The sequence below is a fragment of the Cheilinus undulatus genome, linkage group 17 (assembly GCF_018320785.1).
Source record: "Cheilinus undulatus linkage group 17, ASM1832078v1, whole genome shotgun sequence".
NCBI classification, from domain to species: Eukaryota; Metazoa; Chordata; class Actinopteri; order Labriformes; family Labridae; genus Cheilinus; species Cheilinus undulatus.
The window spans coordinates 38,801,372-38,819,077 of NC_054881.1; the positions used below are offsets into that span (position 1 = coordinate 38,801,372).

A 17,706-nucleotide genomic window follows, 5' to 3' on the forward strand; every position below is an offset into this window, starting at 1 on the left:
CTTGTAAGCAGACTTAAACCCGTCATTAATGCCCTCTTGGAGTCATTTAGGTAGGCCGGCCACTCCTGGGAAAGTTCACCACTGTTCCAAGTTTTCTCCACTTGTGGATAATGGCTCTCACTGTGGTTCAGTCCTTTGTTGGGCTGAAAACATGACATCTAATGGTCTGCTCACAATCTACGTTTCTTGTGACATCACAGTGAGTCATCATAATGATACCTGCACCCCACCCACAGATGTGGAAGCACACAGCTTTGGGAAAGGGTTGTGGGTTGAGAAAAACCTCATTTGCATTAAAGAAGACGCGCCAAAACCCAGCTATCTGGTAAAGGCTGTTCAGAGCTGGTTTACACAGGGTCAAAAACCTCCTCTTGTGGTTGAATCATGTCATATTTTGACCAAAGCATGGCTTAGGCGTTACATTTAAGTCACAGGGGACATTTGTGAAAGCCAAAGAAGGTATACAATGTCACCTTACAGGGCAGTTTTGATGGTCTCTGTTTAAAAAATCTAGTCAATGAAAACCACCTTTAAGAATTCCGTAAACTAAGTACCACGTCAGCATGATCCCTCCTGTGTGAGAGACTGTCGCTGCTTCTTTGACCTTTTGATGCAGGAATTTAGCTGCACCACCTGCATACCTCTACATATAACTTCATCTGCCACCTCTGAGCTGATAGGTTGCCAACTGCTGATACAGAGCTTTCTTTTACATGTATTATTAACCCATTAAAAGTACTTTCAGCCGTTATAAAAAGAGCATTTTGAAGCTAGGCATTTTAAAGATGCTGATCAACAGAGGGCACTATTGCATTATTTCAGATGTATAGAATGTCTGAGTTTATATGAAGTATATAACCTTATTAAATGAGTTGATATATGACTACCTAAACTCTCTATGCAGACAGAGGACATTATAAACATGAACAGAATCAGATCAGGCTACACCTGTAGACTTGTCCTTAGCCTGCAGCTGCATATGATCGAGTTTAAAATGAGCAGCTGCAGGAACAAGAAAACAAGCTGCGCATTTTGTGAACCAGCTCATTATCTATTCCTCTTTATAAGACAGAGACATCCATCCATGATCTGAGATGCTTTTCTGCAGGAGATGAAATGTTTTACATGCAAGTAGTAATGTCTACTGAGTGAATGAAGTCATATTATCTCTAATGGAGTCATCAGGCTGCGACAGGAAAACTCTAAGGATTATGAAAGCAACCAAACGAGGATTCTGCACAGTGAATCTCAGACACCATATAAATGTGTTGGTTACGCAATCATGGGTGTATTTTTTACAAAGCTATTTTTTAACATATGCTATAGACATTAAGTCAGATACTCGGTAGCTAAAGTAGAAAGCACTGCATGAGGACTGAGACCTACTCGGCGATATTATAAGAAATACTCAGATCATTTACTCAGAAAAAAGCAGTGCATAAAGACTCAGTTTATTGTTAAATTTACATCAATGCACACCAGTAGTCAAGTGCACGTACCATCCTGATTGGCCCTGAATGGCTGTAATTTTATCTGATGACTTCTCATAACTTTGTATGTAAGGAGTACTTTAGTGTTTATTTTATCAAGGGTGGAGTTCATTTTAACATTGTTTTAGAAGGCATAAACTACAGAGGCCCAAGGGGGACATGCATCCATTAAAAACTCAAATTCCAAAAAAGTTGGGGCACTCTATTTATGGAAATAAAAACTGAATGCAATGAGTTGCACATATCTTAAACCCATATTTTGTTCACAATAGAACTAAAAAACATATCAGATATTTAAACTGAGACATTTTACCATTTCATGAAAATATTAGCCCGTTTTAAATTTGATGGCAAGGGGGCAGGGCCATGTTTACTATTGTGTAGCATCTCCTCTTCTATGAACAACAGTCTGTAAACGCCTGGTAAGTGAGGAGGCCAGTTGCCAGATTTTTCATTTTATAATCTGCCAAATGTTTTCTCTTGGTGAAAGTTCTGGACTGAGGGTCAGTATTCGGACTCTTCTACTGTGAAGCCATGCTGTTGTGATGCATGGTTCAGCACTGCCTTGCTGAAATATTCAAGGCCTTCCCTGCACCGACAGTTCCTTTCCAGATGTTAGAGCTGCCCACACTATTGGCACTAATGCAACCCCATACCATCAGAGATGCAGGCTTTAGAACTGAGCCAGGACAACAAGCTGGATGTTCCCTTTTCTCTTTAGTCCACAAGACACGGCATCAATGGTTTCCAAAAAGAATTTCTTTTTTTTTTCATCTGACCATAGAACAGTTTTCCATTTGCCACCTATGTTCACACATGGCTTCTTCTTTGCAAGATACAGATTTAAATTTGCAGCTGTGGACTGTGTTCACAGACAATGATTTCTGGTTATTGAAAAGTATAGGTCAGGGGGTGGATGCAAGAACATTTCTAAGGTACTGAACATCCCCTGGGGTTCAGTTAACTCCATCATCAAGAAATGGACAAATCCTCACAAACTGAGTGAGCGTGCAAGAAGGAGACTAGTGAGAGAGGCCACCAAGACACCTGTGACTACTCTGAAGGAGTTCCAAGCTTCAGCAGCTGAGATGGGAGAGACACTGCTTAAACAACTTTTGCTTTATGGGAGAGTGGCGAAGAGAAAGCCACTTTTGAAGAAAAATCTCAGATTCAATCTGGACTAGAGTTTGCCAAAAGGCATGTAGGAGACTCCATGGTCAAGTGTTTGAAAAATCTTCGGTCTGATGAGACCAAAATGGAGCTTTTTAGACCTCAGACAAGACCAACATACCATTCCCACTGTGAAGCATGGTGGTGGCAGCATCATGCTGTGGGGATGCTTCTTGGCAATGCCCTGGAAGGCTTGTAAAGATAGAGGGTAAAATGAATACAGCAAAATATAGGAAAATCCTGAGTCACATCAAAGCTCAGACCTCAATCCTGTAGAAAATTTGTGCCTGGACTTGAAAAAGGCTGCTCACACCTGATCCCTGGCATCCTGATAGAGCTTGAGCAGTTTTGCAAAGAAGCATGGAGTAAAATTGCTAAAGGTTCTTTGGTCTGATGAGACCACAATGGAGCTTTTTGGCCATCAGACCAGAAACCAAACCCTGCACATCATCTCAAACACACCATCCCTACTGAAGCATGGTGGTGGCAGCATCATGCTGCGGGGATGCTTCTTGGCAACGCCCTGGAAGGCTTGTAAAGGTAGAGGGTAAAATGAATGCTGCAAAATAAAGGAAATCCTGGAGTATTTTGATTGCAGCCAACTGTGATTCTACTAAATACTGACTTGAACCTATTATACATTTATACATATTTTTATTTAATCTGAATTGTGTTGTCAAAATTCATTTTCACTTTGACATTAAATAGATTTTTTGGTCATTTTATAAGTCAAATGATAATGAACATCCATAGGGATGAAAGCTTTTTATAATCACTGTTAAGTTTTTATAGGCTTTTCTGTTCTTTTGTATTCAGTTGTGGGAAAGGCCGATTATTAATTCTATGTGCAGCTTTGTGCTACATTCACCCTCGGATCCTACTTGTCCATTTTGAGGACATTCATCATTTTTATCATCATTGTTTTTGAGTTGATAGTCACATGTTTATAGATTGAGGCATCAAATTTGGCCAAAGTAATTATTTTTCTTCAAATAAAATAAAAAAAAGAAAAACGTGTTGCCCATACAACTCAATTGACACAAAATAGCTCCTTCCATCCTTGTTTGTCTGAAATCGGACAAATACACTCCCATTAAAAACACACTTTTTTGACTGTGTCTATGACACCAAAACAACTTATTGCAACCTTTTCTGCACAGTCACTCGATCACCAGGGCTCTAAATTTCCCCATTCCACAGTGATCCAGCAGATAGTGCCAGCGCACCATTTTAACCCCTTCAGCAATGCACATGCAGGATTGTTCCATGGACTCAGAGTGTTTGAAGTGCTATTTCAACCACTAAACATCATCAGAATTAAATGAACCGATTCATGCCACTAGATATGGATGTCTGAGAGTGGGCTACATGTGTAAGGAAAAGTTCGTGTGCTCCTATGTGTGTGCTCGGGTGTGAATCTGCGTCTATGTTTACAATCAGACATGCCGTAAGTGGAGTGTTTACAGTCGAAAATGCTACTTCTGAGTTCTGCAGTCTGGGACTAAGAAATAGGGACATTTGGACAATTTCAACTTTGCCCTAACTTCATAGCAAGTGGATGGACAAGCATGAGGATGCACGGGTCCTTTTGACCAATAGGTAAGAATATATCATATCTCAAATATGCAGTAAATTTATATATGCGCGTAATGAGCGTAATCGCCGTCACATTTTGGTTAGAGGTGGAAATATGTGTGTTAGTGATTCATATCCTACATATATCTGATTCTTTGTGCCTGTACATAAAATAAACCTAACATGAACAAATGCATTTGCTCACATATGATTTGGTAGAGGAGGCTCAAGAAAAGGATTGTAAAGCTGGCATGTTTTTTGCTCTGATAGACTCATCTGTTCAGCATGGACGCTATCTCACTGAATCCAAGTCATAGGGATAGTGGACAATAACTGGAATAAAAAGGGTGTAACACTGAATTTGTTTTTGTTTTTTTTGTGCTCAGGTTTGAAGTTGTTGAAGAGATTTGAGTCAGTGAAAGTTTAAAAAAAAGGAAAAAAGAGTGTTTCATTAAGTTTTTTGTACGTCTAGAATATGGACAAACAAGGACAGATGGAGCTAAAATATGGCATTTGGCACTACAGAAAAAAAAATTAAATGCATCAAAATCACTTTTACTACTCATCATTGACATGGCCCAGACTGTATTTTTTGAAAAAAGTTTTTTTTAGATAATTTTATATGGGAAATGTGGTGTTTTTGTGTTTTTACCATAAAAAATAACAGTGACATGGTGTACAATAAAGGGTGTGACAATGATTTTTTTGTATGTTTGTTTGTTTGTTTTTTTAGTGGTCAGGGTTGAAGTTGTTGAAATGATTTGAAGCAGTAAAAGTAAAAAAGAAAATGTTGAAAAATGATTACTTTATTAACACCTTTCTGCATGTCCGTTTTCTGGACAAACAAGGAGAGATGTAGATAAAAATTACAAGGGAGCGAGGATTAAAAGCTCTTAAGCAGGTCGTGTGCTGAGACCGTCCCGGAATAGAGAGGAAGTTAAAGTGGGCTGCCATAACGAATGTCTGACAGTTTCTTACAGTTTCTTCTTCATCATTCTGTTAGATTCCACCCTCACACAACACGTGGACACCTCAGAATCCCAGGAATATGTGAGTCAAATTTTTATCTCCTGAGGGGGAGGAGGGCTCGCCGGGTTGCGTCATGGCTGGGAACTTTGCTCCAATGAGAGCTCGCTTTGTGCTCTGTGGAGAGAGAGAGAGAGAGAGAGATGGTTACAGCGTTGCCAGCTGAACACACACACACACACACACACACACACAGACTAACATCACCTGCGGAGAGAAACGCCGCTTGTTACTCTGGATATCCCTGCGACTTTGGGAACAACTACCCTCCACGTTGTTGTGTGTCTTTATCCGGAAGTAAATCCTTACCCGTCTCTCTGTGGATTTCAGGGCTGCGAGGGGGGGGGGCGCCCAAATCTGTCCCTGTTTGAGAACGGGACCTTTTGAATCTAACAGCAACAACAATGGACCTCGTTTCCTCTGGGAACTCACTCCTGGAGCCGAGCTTCTCTCTCTCATGGGATCGTAGCGTTCCGCAGCCGCTCCACGTCTCTCCGTTCACTTGTTAAACTGTTCGGTGTCTCGCGGAAACGCTCGGTCGGTCAGTTGGAGTCCGTGATGCCCACGAGGAACAGGTACAACCTGGTGGACGATTTGGCGGACTCGAGGATTCCGCTTCACAATGAGGAAGCGTACCAGCATGGGATTTACTTCCAAGCCAAGGTGAAAAATACTCATTAGGCTATTGCTCTTTTTAGACGCCTTTTTTACCGCAAAGTCAGTCGGGAGTTGATGTTTATGGCAGGTGCACCGGACCCTCTGAGCGGAGTCCATCATGAAGTTTGGACGTGTGGTTTACTCAAGCAAAGAGCCAAACTGTTGGAAAAAATACCCAATGTGTGAATCCAGTAATTACTGAAAAACATAAACTTAGCACAAAAAGTAAGCAGATGAGTGTTTGATGGGGTAACAGTGCTTCTTGGCAGTATATCGTTGGAAAGCTTGTTTATTCGCCTTTCAATGCTGGTTGAAGAATGTGATGCCATCCCACAGCAGTGTGTGACCAGGCTGGTGAGGAGGAGGAGCCAGGCTGTTGTGGCTGTGTTTGGTTCTTCCACACTCTACTGAGGCTTCTGTTTCTTAAATAAATAAACTGTTGAATTGCCGATATGTCCTGATTGTTCAGACTTCAATCCTTCAATCCACCAAACAAGAGTCAACGCAGAATGAGCTGTTTGGCATTTGAAGAGATGTGGCAAATTCTTCGTGGGTGCAACACACTCAGCTCTGCTGCTCATCCCACAAATGCATGATCCTTATTAATATGGCTCCATTTAAAAGGGAAATAAACAGGCTTTCCAACGGTATATTATTATTACCAAGAAGCATTTTTAAAACAAAGAAATAATATACAAAACACAAATGTCCTTACTTTTTGTGCTAAGTTATAACAAAACATGCAGAGTGTGATTTCACATTTCATTTGTATTCTTTATATATTTATTGCCTGTGAAGATAATTATTTGGGTTTAGAAAGTCGTGTAAGCCAGTGATACTCAGCGCGTGTCTCTTGAGCCACATATGGCTCTTTTGTGATGATTTGTGGCTCTTGTATGTCTTAATTTAAAATTCTCCAGAAAACCTTAAAAGTGGAAACTTTGACTCCAGAAATTTTCCATTGCAAGTCTCATTGATCAGTTTGTTTCGCACACTTGTGCAGTAGGTTTTAATGGTCAAACTTAATTGTCAACCTTTATTTTTCTCTGTATATTTCCAATGCCCTCATTTGCAACCCCCCCCCCCCCCTTTTTTTTACATTTTGTGCCACTTTTAACACTTTTAATCAATTTCTGCTGCTTTTGGCCCATTTTTGCCACTTTTATCCAGTTTTTGCCCTTTTCATTAGTTTTAGCCATGTTTAGCCTGCTCTTTCACCGTTTTCTCCCTTTTTGGCCCATTTAAGCTGCCTTTTGCCATTCAATGCCACTTTCCCCCCATTTTTACTGCTTTTTTTTTGCCCATTTTAGTCACTTTTCACTAATTATTTGCTGCATTTTTGAACACCTGTAACTCAATTTATTGTGACTTTGCACCAGTTTTTGCCACTTGTGTCCACTGCATTCCTATTTTGCCCCCTTTTCACCAATTTTTTACCACTTCTTTGTCACTTTCAGACCACGTTGGCCACCTTTCACTTATTTTTTGCCACTTTTCCCCAGTTTGATTGTGGCTCTTGCAAAGGCATTTTTTCAACAGTTTGTTTCTTTGGTTTAGCGGGGTTGAGTCACACTGGTTTAAGCTATTACTTTTTATCTCCTCTGTCAACTTCATCAGAATTTGTTGTCATTAAAAAATACATTATCCTCCGCTCATTTATTAGAATACCAGCTAATCTATATGCAGTAATAACTCATTTATTTAAAAAAAAATTAATTTGATATGGTTAAAATAACGGATCAACTGATTATCAGCCTGATTATTTTATTGATTAAATTAATTAATCATAAAAAGCAGTCTTGGGGGTAACGCATTACAAAGTAATCTGTGAGAGTACTCAGATTACTTTTTTTGATGTAACAAGTAACTAACGCATTCGTTTTACAATTCAGGTAGTCTGTTATTAGTTACTTATTCTTAAAAGTAATCCATTACTAAATAAGAAACAAAGGTCTAAGCTAGGTCTGTAGCAGTTGTGTGTACAAAATTGGGCTGTTTTAAGATTAAAATTTTTAATCACAATTAATTTCTGTAGTTAATCACAATTAATCACACTCTTTTTCACATTTTAAAACTCCACTATTTAGCATCTTAAACGGTTTAGTGTCCTTTTTTATTTTTCTACTGTTGTAAACAAAAGGTAATTGACTTCCTGGTTAGATACAAACCTACTTTTATTGGTAGATTTAATATTTAAACATGATCTACACCACAGAGAAAAACAACTTGTTCTGAATAAAAATAAAAAAGCATGCGATTAATCGCAATCTGCACTAATTGTGGACCTTGATTAATCGCAATTAACTTGATTAATCTTGGCAGCCCTAGTAGGAATATATTACAATTCTGCTTTTTTTATTCTAAAATATGACTTTGTCCCAATCATAGACTTGATTTTTGAACCTCCATCAGACAAACTTACATATATTTAAATTTTATTTTATATATCGAAGATGAATGTCAAGATTTCAGCTTTTTAACAGAGTGATGGTATTTAGCAAAAATATGCATAATTTCCACATTTTTAAAGCATCTCATTCCAGAATTGAACAATTTTTCTAACTTTATCTCTAATGTTAACCATATTAAAGTAATCTCTTTGAATAAATACGTTATTATGGTATTTAGACTAGCTGTTATTTTAACTATAAGCTGAACAACATAAACAGAGAATAGTGTGTTTTTTTTTTTTTTTTTTGTGAAATGAATAAAACCAGGGATAAAAAGTGAAGGCTTTTTAACCCAAATAATTACCTTAATTGGCTGTGTAAAAATAAAGATGACAAAAATGAAAGCTGAAGCCAAGCTCTTTGCGTGCTCTCAGTAATATTTTTATTTAGTAATTATTGGATTTCCCCCAGGTTTAGATTGTGGCTCTCGCAGGTATTTTTTCATTTATTTGGCTCTTTGCTGCCTTAAAGCAACATCTGGAGCGAGTTAATGCATTTATTTAATCAAATTAAGTTTTCCCTGAAATCAAAGTAACAAAAAGCTTGATTGCCATAATAACACTGCTGCATGTAATTCATGTTTGACTTTTACTAAATGTAAAGTCTGACCTGTCCCAACTATAATGAATCCAGTTTTATTCTGCTCAGAGAAAGATTAGCTGCTACACTTTCTTAAAACAATTATGTGTCACTTTTAAAGGCGTTGTTAACCACCTGTTTTCATCTGTTTTGATTCTCCACTGACTTGTAGTAAACAGCATCTCTCATTCCCGCTCTGTGTGTTGCACACCTGTTGTTGCTCGCGGTAACGTCAGTTGAGCGATACCGTCTCCTGGGAAAAGTGAGGCAAAGCTTTCTGGCAGAAAGCCCTAAAGGCATACACCTCCTGTTACCTGCCCCTGTATTGTATTCCCTGTAGTAAGACCATGAAAGAGGTGAGGAGGAGGTTAAAGGAGAAGAAAGGGAGCAACCAAACATCAGAAAAGTACTAATATTTTTATATAACTTTATGGTAATTATTGCATTATGTTTCGGTCCATTTTGGACTTTGCAAATGTCAGAAAAGGTGTTGACCCAGCAGCATAGACTCAATATAAGTAGTGGATGGTTAATGTGGAAGTGCCACAAACCTGCATTCTTCCTTATAGCCAGCGGGGGGCGCTGCACTGGCTCTGAAGTTCCACTTTAATGAAATCAGATGAGAAAATGTACCAGTTAGTTACTGTACTACTTTAACTATTGTGTTTAATTAGTTCAAATCTTCCTCCAACATCATACTGTTATTCTTTTAAATTACGCCTCCTTTTGCTCACAGTAGCTGAAAGTGCTTTAGGACATAGCTACCTTTGATTGAAAAGTCCACCTAACATAGCAACCCGTTAACCATCAGCAATGCATTTTCACCCAGTGGTGTTTTCTAGCAGAAAACAAACAAAAACTCAGACTCAATAGCTGTGTCCCAATTCACAGGCTGCATCCTTGGCGGTCACATCTAAGGACCGATTGCCTCACAGGGGTACGCTGAAGGCCCTTCCATTTAAAAAGCTCCTCCGAATTCAGCATGCTTTCTCTGGCCATGGAAGGATGCATCCAGTGCATCGCTCAAAGCCAAGCATAGTCCTTGGAATAATGCTACCCCTGAATTGAGACACAGCTAAAGATTCAAAACAGTTGCCACAAACCAATTGGTGGAGTCATCGTGGAATTTTCATTTCCTCTGTGCAATCTACAACTTGGACCTTTCCTCTGTGCTGTTAAAGTTAAAATAGCAATATTACTGAGTGTGTTGCTGTTTGTCAGATTGCTTTGATATGATCTAACATGATTCTGTGTGATTGTTTACTACAGTATGTGGGGAGTCTCGATGTGCCCAGACCCAACAGCCGGATGGAGATAGTGGCAGCCATGAGGAGAATCAGGGTAAGATGAAAGCATACATGTTGTAGTAATTAATGCACTGGTTAAGTGCATACAAGGCATGTATGTACTGAGTGTTGACCGTGTCTCCCAACTGTCATTCTCCATAAGTTTTACCTCAATAAACCTCCCTACAAGGGGCTTGCTTTGGTGTATAGCAGAAAAATCATTTCGTACAAACTGAGGGAATTTCTCCAAAGAAATGCATAACCAGGCTTTTACTTTACAAAGCAAATCATCTTAAATATACTCTCTCTTCCTGTTTATGTTTTCTGACATTTTGTACTGACGTGGAAACAAAGCTTCACCATTAGCAGATGTTTAGGGAACAAATGTATTAAACAGATGCATTTTAGCTCGTGGCCTTCGTCAGGATCATCAAGGAACAGACTGCAAACATAGCGCACAGAAGTGGCCAACTTTCTGCAGAGTCAATCGCTACAGACCTCCAAACCTCATGTGGCCTTCAGATTAGCTCAAGAACAGTGGTAGAGAGCTACATGGAATGGGTTTCCATGGCCGAGCAGCTGCGTCCAAGCCATACATCACCAAGTGCAGTGCAAAGCGTCAGATGCAGTGGTGTAAAGCACGCCGCCACTGACCTCTACAGCAGTGGAGACGCGTTCTCTGGAGTGATGAATCGCGCTTCTCCATCTGGCAATCTGATGGACAAGTCTGGGTTTGGCGGTTGCCAGGAGAACGGTACTCGTCTGACTGCATTGTGCCAAGTGTAAAGTTTGGTGGAGGGGGGATTACGGTGTGGGCTTGTTTTTCAGGAGCTGGGCTTGGCCCCTTTAGTTCCAGTGAAAGGAACTCTGAATGCTTCAGCATACCAAGAGATTTTGGACAATTCCATGCTCCCAACTTTGTGGGAACAGTTTGGGGATGGCCCCTTCCTGTTCCAACATGACTGTGCACCAGTGCACAAAGCAAGGTCCATAAAGACGTGGATGAGAGAGTTTGGTGAGGATGAACTTGACTGGCCTGCACAGAGTCCTGACCTCAACCCCATAGAACACCTTTGGGATGAATTAGATCAGAGACTGAGAAGCCTTCTCGTCCAACATCAGTGTGGGACCTCACACCATTCATTCCTAATGGCTGTCCACCTTCCTGATCCCGAGCGAACATTCAGAATCACATGATTGCAACCAACCTATTGATTTAAAAAAAAGAGAGATTAAACAAGAAAAGATGGCAAATATACTTGGGTGGCAGTAAATATACCCACCCTAATATTATCTGGGAAACTTTGACACATCATGGTTTTTCTGATTAATTCTGTTAATGCAAACATGAACTTCTTTATCATAAGTTTGCTCAAATTTAATGTGAAAAGTATGCTTTTTTATATTTTTGCAGTTATGTCAAATAGGAGTAGCAAAGAAAAACAGCACCCTCTTCTGGTCAAAAAATACCACTGCATTGTTGATTTATCTCAGTCGATTTAAACTGTCCTTTACTTGCATTGTTTCTGATTGTATTTTCAGGATAATGTTACGTCCCTAGATTGCTCCACTTTCGGTAAAGAATTCAAGAGGGAATTTTGCAGAAGAAGAGAAAGCTAGGTGTTTGGCTTTTGTTTTGAAGTAGTAAATTACCCTCTCTGTGATGTCTGTGAAAGTTGAAGGACACAGAGTGTTAGCGTTTAAGCATTATCAGCATCTTTAGCTGAAGTAAATCCTACTTCTTAGCTGTTTTATTGTCTTGAGCTGATAAAAATATACCAATCAGCTCCCTCCCTTTAGATTTACTTGCTTTCCGTCTATCGCATTTGCATTCACTCTCCTCATTGTTATTCACACCATCATATCATACTCCAGTAGAGTTACTATGGGGACCTTGTAATCATTTTCCCCTCTCGTTGTCCCAGCAGGCTAGCATTTCCTCCCAGAAGTTAACGCAGAGCCCTATAAGACAGCCGGGGCAGTTCTGTAATATGAGTGTGACTCACTAGACCAGCTCGCTTCAGACACGACAAGGCTCTTTAGCTTGGCTGAGTGAACATACAGGAAAAAAAAGGAAATGTGAGATTTTGCAGTGACTAAAAATCCATAATGTGCATTTTATCCTCTGAAAAATGCATGAGCTTGGAGGTACAACATCCAACCTCTTTTTTTTATATCCTTTTGGGAAATCATCCTATTTCAGGACTTTGTTTTGGCTCATGTAGTGTAAAAGATTGGGGCTGCTTTGTTATGTTAAGTGTAAAAACTGTGCGTATAAAATCAGAGGAAACCTGCTGCAGCAAAGAGGTATTTTAGGGAAACTAAATGTACAAATATAAGCCAGTAGAAGAAGAATAAATCCAGACTTTTTTTGAGAGTCTGCTTTGTAAATGGGCTCAGTGTGCAGGCTTGTTATTCCCTGCACTTTCCAAACAGACAAATCAATGTGGTTGTAAAGTCAGCATCATGCAGGCTCAGGCAGAACAGAAAACGCCAGGTTTGGAAGATGCTTTTGAATTTACAAAATCTGTATAAACCTTTTATTTTCACAACAAATCAATCTGTTAATGTGCACATTTTTATAAGAAGAGAATCCACTGGTTGCATCATTAGTATATGGAGTACACATGCTCAGATAGGGATGCATACAGAGTTTCCCCTGAGATCTAAAGAAAGCCTCTAATGTATAATAGATGTGTGGGTCTATTTAGGTAGTTACTCAGCCTATTGTATAGACTATCTTTACTTCTAATGAATAAAGCACAGCGCTGCTTTCTAGAGTCCCCTGTGACTGATGTAAACAGTGCCTGATGGGAAAAGACCAGTCTATAAAAAACACACACTACCTCTCATTCATCAATATGTCATGTGTATTTAATGCCTTCTCTGCTGGCTGTGGCTACAGAGACGCTACTATTTATAGGCTGGTGTTATTACTGTTTACTGACCGATGGATGACTGGGGCTTAGTTTTTACTGCGTCATGTCATCGCTGCAGTTGAAGCTCTGAAGCCAGACTGCACAACTTTCTCTGAGCAGCAGGCGCTGTCGGAAAATTAAATAGTACGAAATACCACAAAATAATAACATAAAGCAGACATCCTAGTTGGCCTGAGGGTGAAATTATAAAGTGAGTTTTCCAAGTTTCAGCTGGGTCTCACACAGTTCCTATTAAAAGTATTCACCCTCTTCGATGTTTTACTCTTTTTATTATTTTATACATCAGTCATGGTCAATATAATTTGGATTTTTTTGACCAAAAAATGCTGAGAAAAAAACCCTTAAATGTCAAAGTAAAAATAGATTTCTTCAAAGTAATGTCAATCAAACAATAAAAATATGTAATGTAAAATAAGTGACTGCATACCGTACAAGTCAGTATTTAGTAGATTCACCTTTGGCTGCAATCACAGCTCTGAGTCTGTGTGGATGGGTCTCAATCAGGCTCAAACATCTGGACACTGCAATTTTCCTCCATTCTTCTTTGCAAAACCGCTCAAGCTCTGTCAGGTTGCCCAGGGGTCAGCTGTGAACAGCCCTTTTCAAGTCCAGACACAAATTCCCTATTGCAGGCAACTACAGGGGTTCCCAAACCTTTCAGCCAGTGACCCCACAAAATAACAGCATCAGAGACCACAGACCAAGGTTATAATAGTTAACTAAAACTAACTGAATAAGTAAAACTAAAATTCAAAATTAATTTTAGTTACCTGAAACTAAATAAAAAAGAAGCTCTATCCAAAAAGCAAAAAGTAACTGAAACTCTATAGTGCGCTTAAAAAAACTAACTAAAATAAAATAAAAATAGAGAAAAAATATCCTTAGTTTTAGTCTTTGACACAACCAGACTGACTGGCACCGACACACAAGTCTGACGAGTGTAAAATTGCCTGATCTGATTGGTTAAGACTTCACACAGTGGTAGTTTAATGTCTGGAGTTGTATTCAAACATCTTTAAATAAATAAAATGATTAGTGAAGAGTAGCCTGTTTAAATGTATTTTTTAGAACGTGTCATGTTCACTCAGCCCTGACATTTATCTGAAGAAACTAAAACTAACACTGAAATGAATAAATACTAAACTAAAATAAAGCATTTTTGCACAATTAAAACTAAACTAAACTAACAAACCTAACCCAAAACTAATAAAAGCTAAAGTAAGCTTGAACACAGAAAGTGAAAACAAACAAACAAAAAAAAATTAATGAAAAATCCAAAGCTATTACTTGCCAGGGACTCCTCCCTCCACTTGCTGGGGGTGATCAAAACGTTTGATGTAGCCAAAGCATCATGTTCAAGTTTACAGTCTTGAGAGTTTTGAACACTTAATTTACATTTGAGCACAAATCTCACTTAATAACCTCAGCTTTCCTTTAATTGAACTCATTTTAAGAAGATTTTTTTCAATAATGGATCACATGTGGCATTTTAAATCATTTTAAATTCCTCTGTTTTTTTTAGAAAGTGTCCCGTGACTTTGCTTCAGTGTCCCGCGACCACCTAGGGGGTCCTGCCCCTATTTTGGGAACCACTACTCTATTGGATTGAGGTCTTTGGCTTTGACTTCAGCCACTCCAGAACACTGTTGTCTAAACCATTACTGTGTAGCTTTCGCTGTATGCTTTCAGGGCTGGCTGCTGAGAAGCATCCCCACAGCATGATGCTGCCACCACCATGTTTTACCGTGTGGATGGCGTGTTTGTGGAGATGTCAGTGTTTGGTGTCTTGTCTGATGGCCAGAAAGCTCCATTTTGGTCTCATCAGACCAAAGAACTTTTTCCCACTTGACCATGGAGTCTCCCACATGCCTTTTGGTGAACTCTAGTCCAGACTGAATCTGAGTTTTCTCCAACAGTGTCTTTCTCTTTGCCACTCTCCCATAAAGCTCTGACTGCTGAAGAACCCAGCCAACAGTTGTTGTCTGCAGAGTCTCTCCCATCTCAGCTGATGAAGCTTGGAACTCCTTCAGAGTAGTCATAGGAGTCTTGGTGGCCTCTCTCACTAGTCTCCTTCTTGCACGCTCAGTTTGTGAGGACGGTATGATCTAGGCAGATTTCCACATGTGACATATTCCTTTATTTCTTCATGAAGGATTTAACTGAACTCTGGGATGTTCAGAGCCTTGGAAATGTTTTTGCATCCATCTCCCAACTTACACTTTTCACTCACCTTTTCTCTGAGTTGACTTAAGTGTCCTTTTGTCATCATGGTGTAATGGTAGCCATGAATACTGTTCAAGCAGTGACTGGTTGAGTTTTTTAATTGATACTGGCTGTTGTAGAAGCTAGAAAAGAGTGTTAAGTGCTTGTTTTGAAATATCTCTGGTTTTGTTTCTGTGCCAGTCCCTCCCTCCTTGTGTAAAAGGAAACACGTGCATCGTAGAGTGCAGGCGCCCATGTTTGAGACTGGCTGCCAAGTCAAACATAATTAGCTTTGTGTGGAGCAATATTGCCTGGCCTTCCTGACACTCTCCTCATCTCTCTTCACCAGAGAAAAAGGAGCTGTCTTTAATTCAAAACCACCACCTTTCTGCTCAGGGACTGCTCCGAGACTCAGCGGAGTTCAGTGGGATTAAAGAGAGTGAGGAATGAAGTGATGGCAGCGGGGAGAAAGACTTGAGAGGAAGTCCTGGCATGAAGAGGGAGGTTGCGTGGTGGCTGGCAGAGGCGTTAGTCGTTTCATCTCCCTCGGCTAATCTGTTTAGTCTCAGTCGATGTGAGAAAACAGGAGCAAACATGAGAGGGGAGAGAGACGAGGCAGCCTGATCATCTCTGAGCAAACAGTGAGTTTGACGGAGCAGAGAACGCCGGGACGAGACCTCCACCGTGTTACAAACACCTGCCATTCCCACAGCAAGAACGTGAAAAGACCCAGTTTAGAACCCTGTGGATCTTTTCAGAGCTGTGTTTTGTTAAAGCTCCTTCCTTTATGGCTGACTGCTCCTACTGTGCTGCTGTGTAAGAATTTGTTTCATTCAGTTTGAGCAGTGGTATAGAAACCACCCAGAGTGCACACACTCATGTTTTTGCATGTATAAATGTTTCTGACTCTTTGCATTTTAACAGCCTCCAGTAAAGCTGACCAAAAATCTGAGGTTGCTGCCCCTCACATGATGAGGTTTGGTGTAAATATCCTCAGCTCAGGGTGCACATACTGGTCTCAGGAATCAGCCAGGAGGGCTGCTGTGTCTCTTAAAACAGAAGCCAGTTAAAGGCCATTCTCTCCTCTGTCATCCCCCCTCCTCCCACTTGTTTTCTTCCCGCCCCTCACTCTCCTCCTACCGAAATAGACCATCTCGTTTTAGCCCATCTCTGCCCATCTACTCAGTGCGGACAGGAATAGATTTTTCACTCTGGGGGCAGGCTGTGCAATGCTTCCCTTTGAATTTTGATCGGCTCTAATGGGATTTTAAGCTTCCCTCACATGTCCGTCAGGATGCAGCCTCTGCTTTCCTCAGCCAGAGTCTCACTAACACTCCCCCTCCTTCTTTCTGCATTTGTCCGCATGTCTGTCAGGGAGCATCTCATGTGGAGATCTTGTGTAAGAAAGAGGCAAATTTCATCTGTTTACTTATTTATTTTCTTGTACCTTAATTTTCGGTAAAGGGTCAAATGAGTCCGATTTGATCCCCTGAGAGCACACTGAGCTGTCGTGTCTCTGTCAGGCGCAGATGTTTGGCTGACAGGAAGGATGTAGCAGGGGAAAAACAGAACCTCCAGACCTTTTAGAGAGTGAAACCAACCGTTTTACTCTCCTTAAGTATCTTTTAGCTCTCCTCAAACTCTAGATGGAAGATCTGACATGAAGTAACATGATTGTAAAAAAGTTTGACGCTAATACTTTGAAGCACTGGCCTGACTGGCAGACGAGCTTCTAAGTTTGTTGTCTAAGGTAATTTTTACAGTGCCTATAAAAAAATTCATTCCCTTGGATGTTTTACCCTTTTATAGGTTTTAAAAGTCAATCATGAGCAATATAATTTAGCTTTTTTGACAAACAAGTGCATAGATATTCACCCCCTCTAAGTCAGTATTTAGTAGAGTCACCTTTGTCTGCGGTCACAGCTCTGAGTCTGTGTGGATAGGTCTCAGTCAGGCTCAGAAATCTGGACACTGCAATTTTCCTCTGTTCTTCTTCACTAAATTGCTCAAGCTCTGACAGGTTGCACAGGAATCGGGCATGAACAGCCCTTTTCAATTCTAAATCTCTATTGGATTGAGGTCAGGGCTTTGACTGATACTGAACACGTGGCTCTGGAGCCACATGTGGCTCTTTTGTGATGATTTGTGGCTCTTTTATGTCTTAATTTGAAACATTATTCCCCCAAACAACCTTAAAAAAAAGGAAACTTTGACCTCAGAATTTATCCATGCAAGTCACAGTAATCAGTTTGTTTTCCAAACTTGTACCCTGGGCTTTAATTGGCCAATTTTAATCAGTTGTTGCTGCTTTTAGCCCAATTTTTGCCATTTT

At 40.0% G+C, this 17,706-nt stretch overlaps 1 protein-coding gene across 2 annotated transcripts in view; it reads left to right on the top strand.

The window, feature by feature from the left end:
- Positions 1–5,487: 5,487 nt before the first annotated feature.
- The window catches only part of si:dkey-34e4.1 (carboxyl-terminal PDZ ligand of neuronal nitric oxide synthase protein), a 96,526-nt gene continuing 84,307 nt past the window's right edge, over positions 5,488–17,706 (top strand). For both annotated transcript variants that reach the window (XM_041810186.1, XM_041810187.1), the window contains exons 1-2: positions 5,488–5,924; positions 10,217–10,288. In XM_041810186.1, the coding sequence (XP_041666120.1) occupies positions 5,820–5,924; positions 10,217–10,288 (177 nt within the window). In that variant the 5' untranslated portion in view covers positions 5,488–5,819. The remainder of the gene's footprint in view (positions 5,925–10,216; positions 10,289–17,706) is intronic.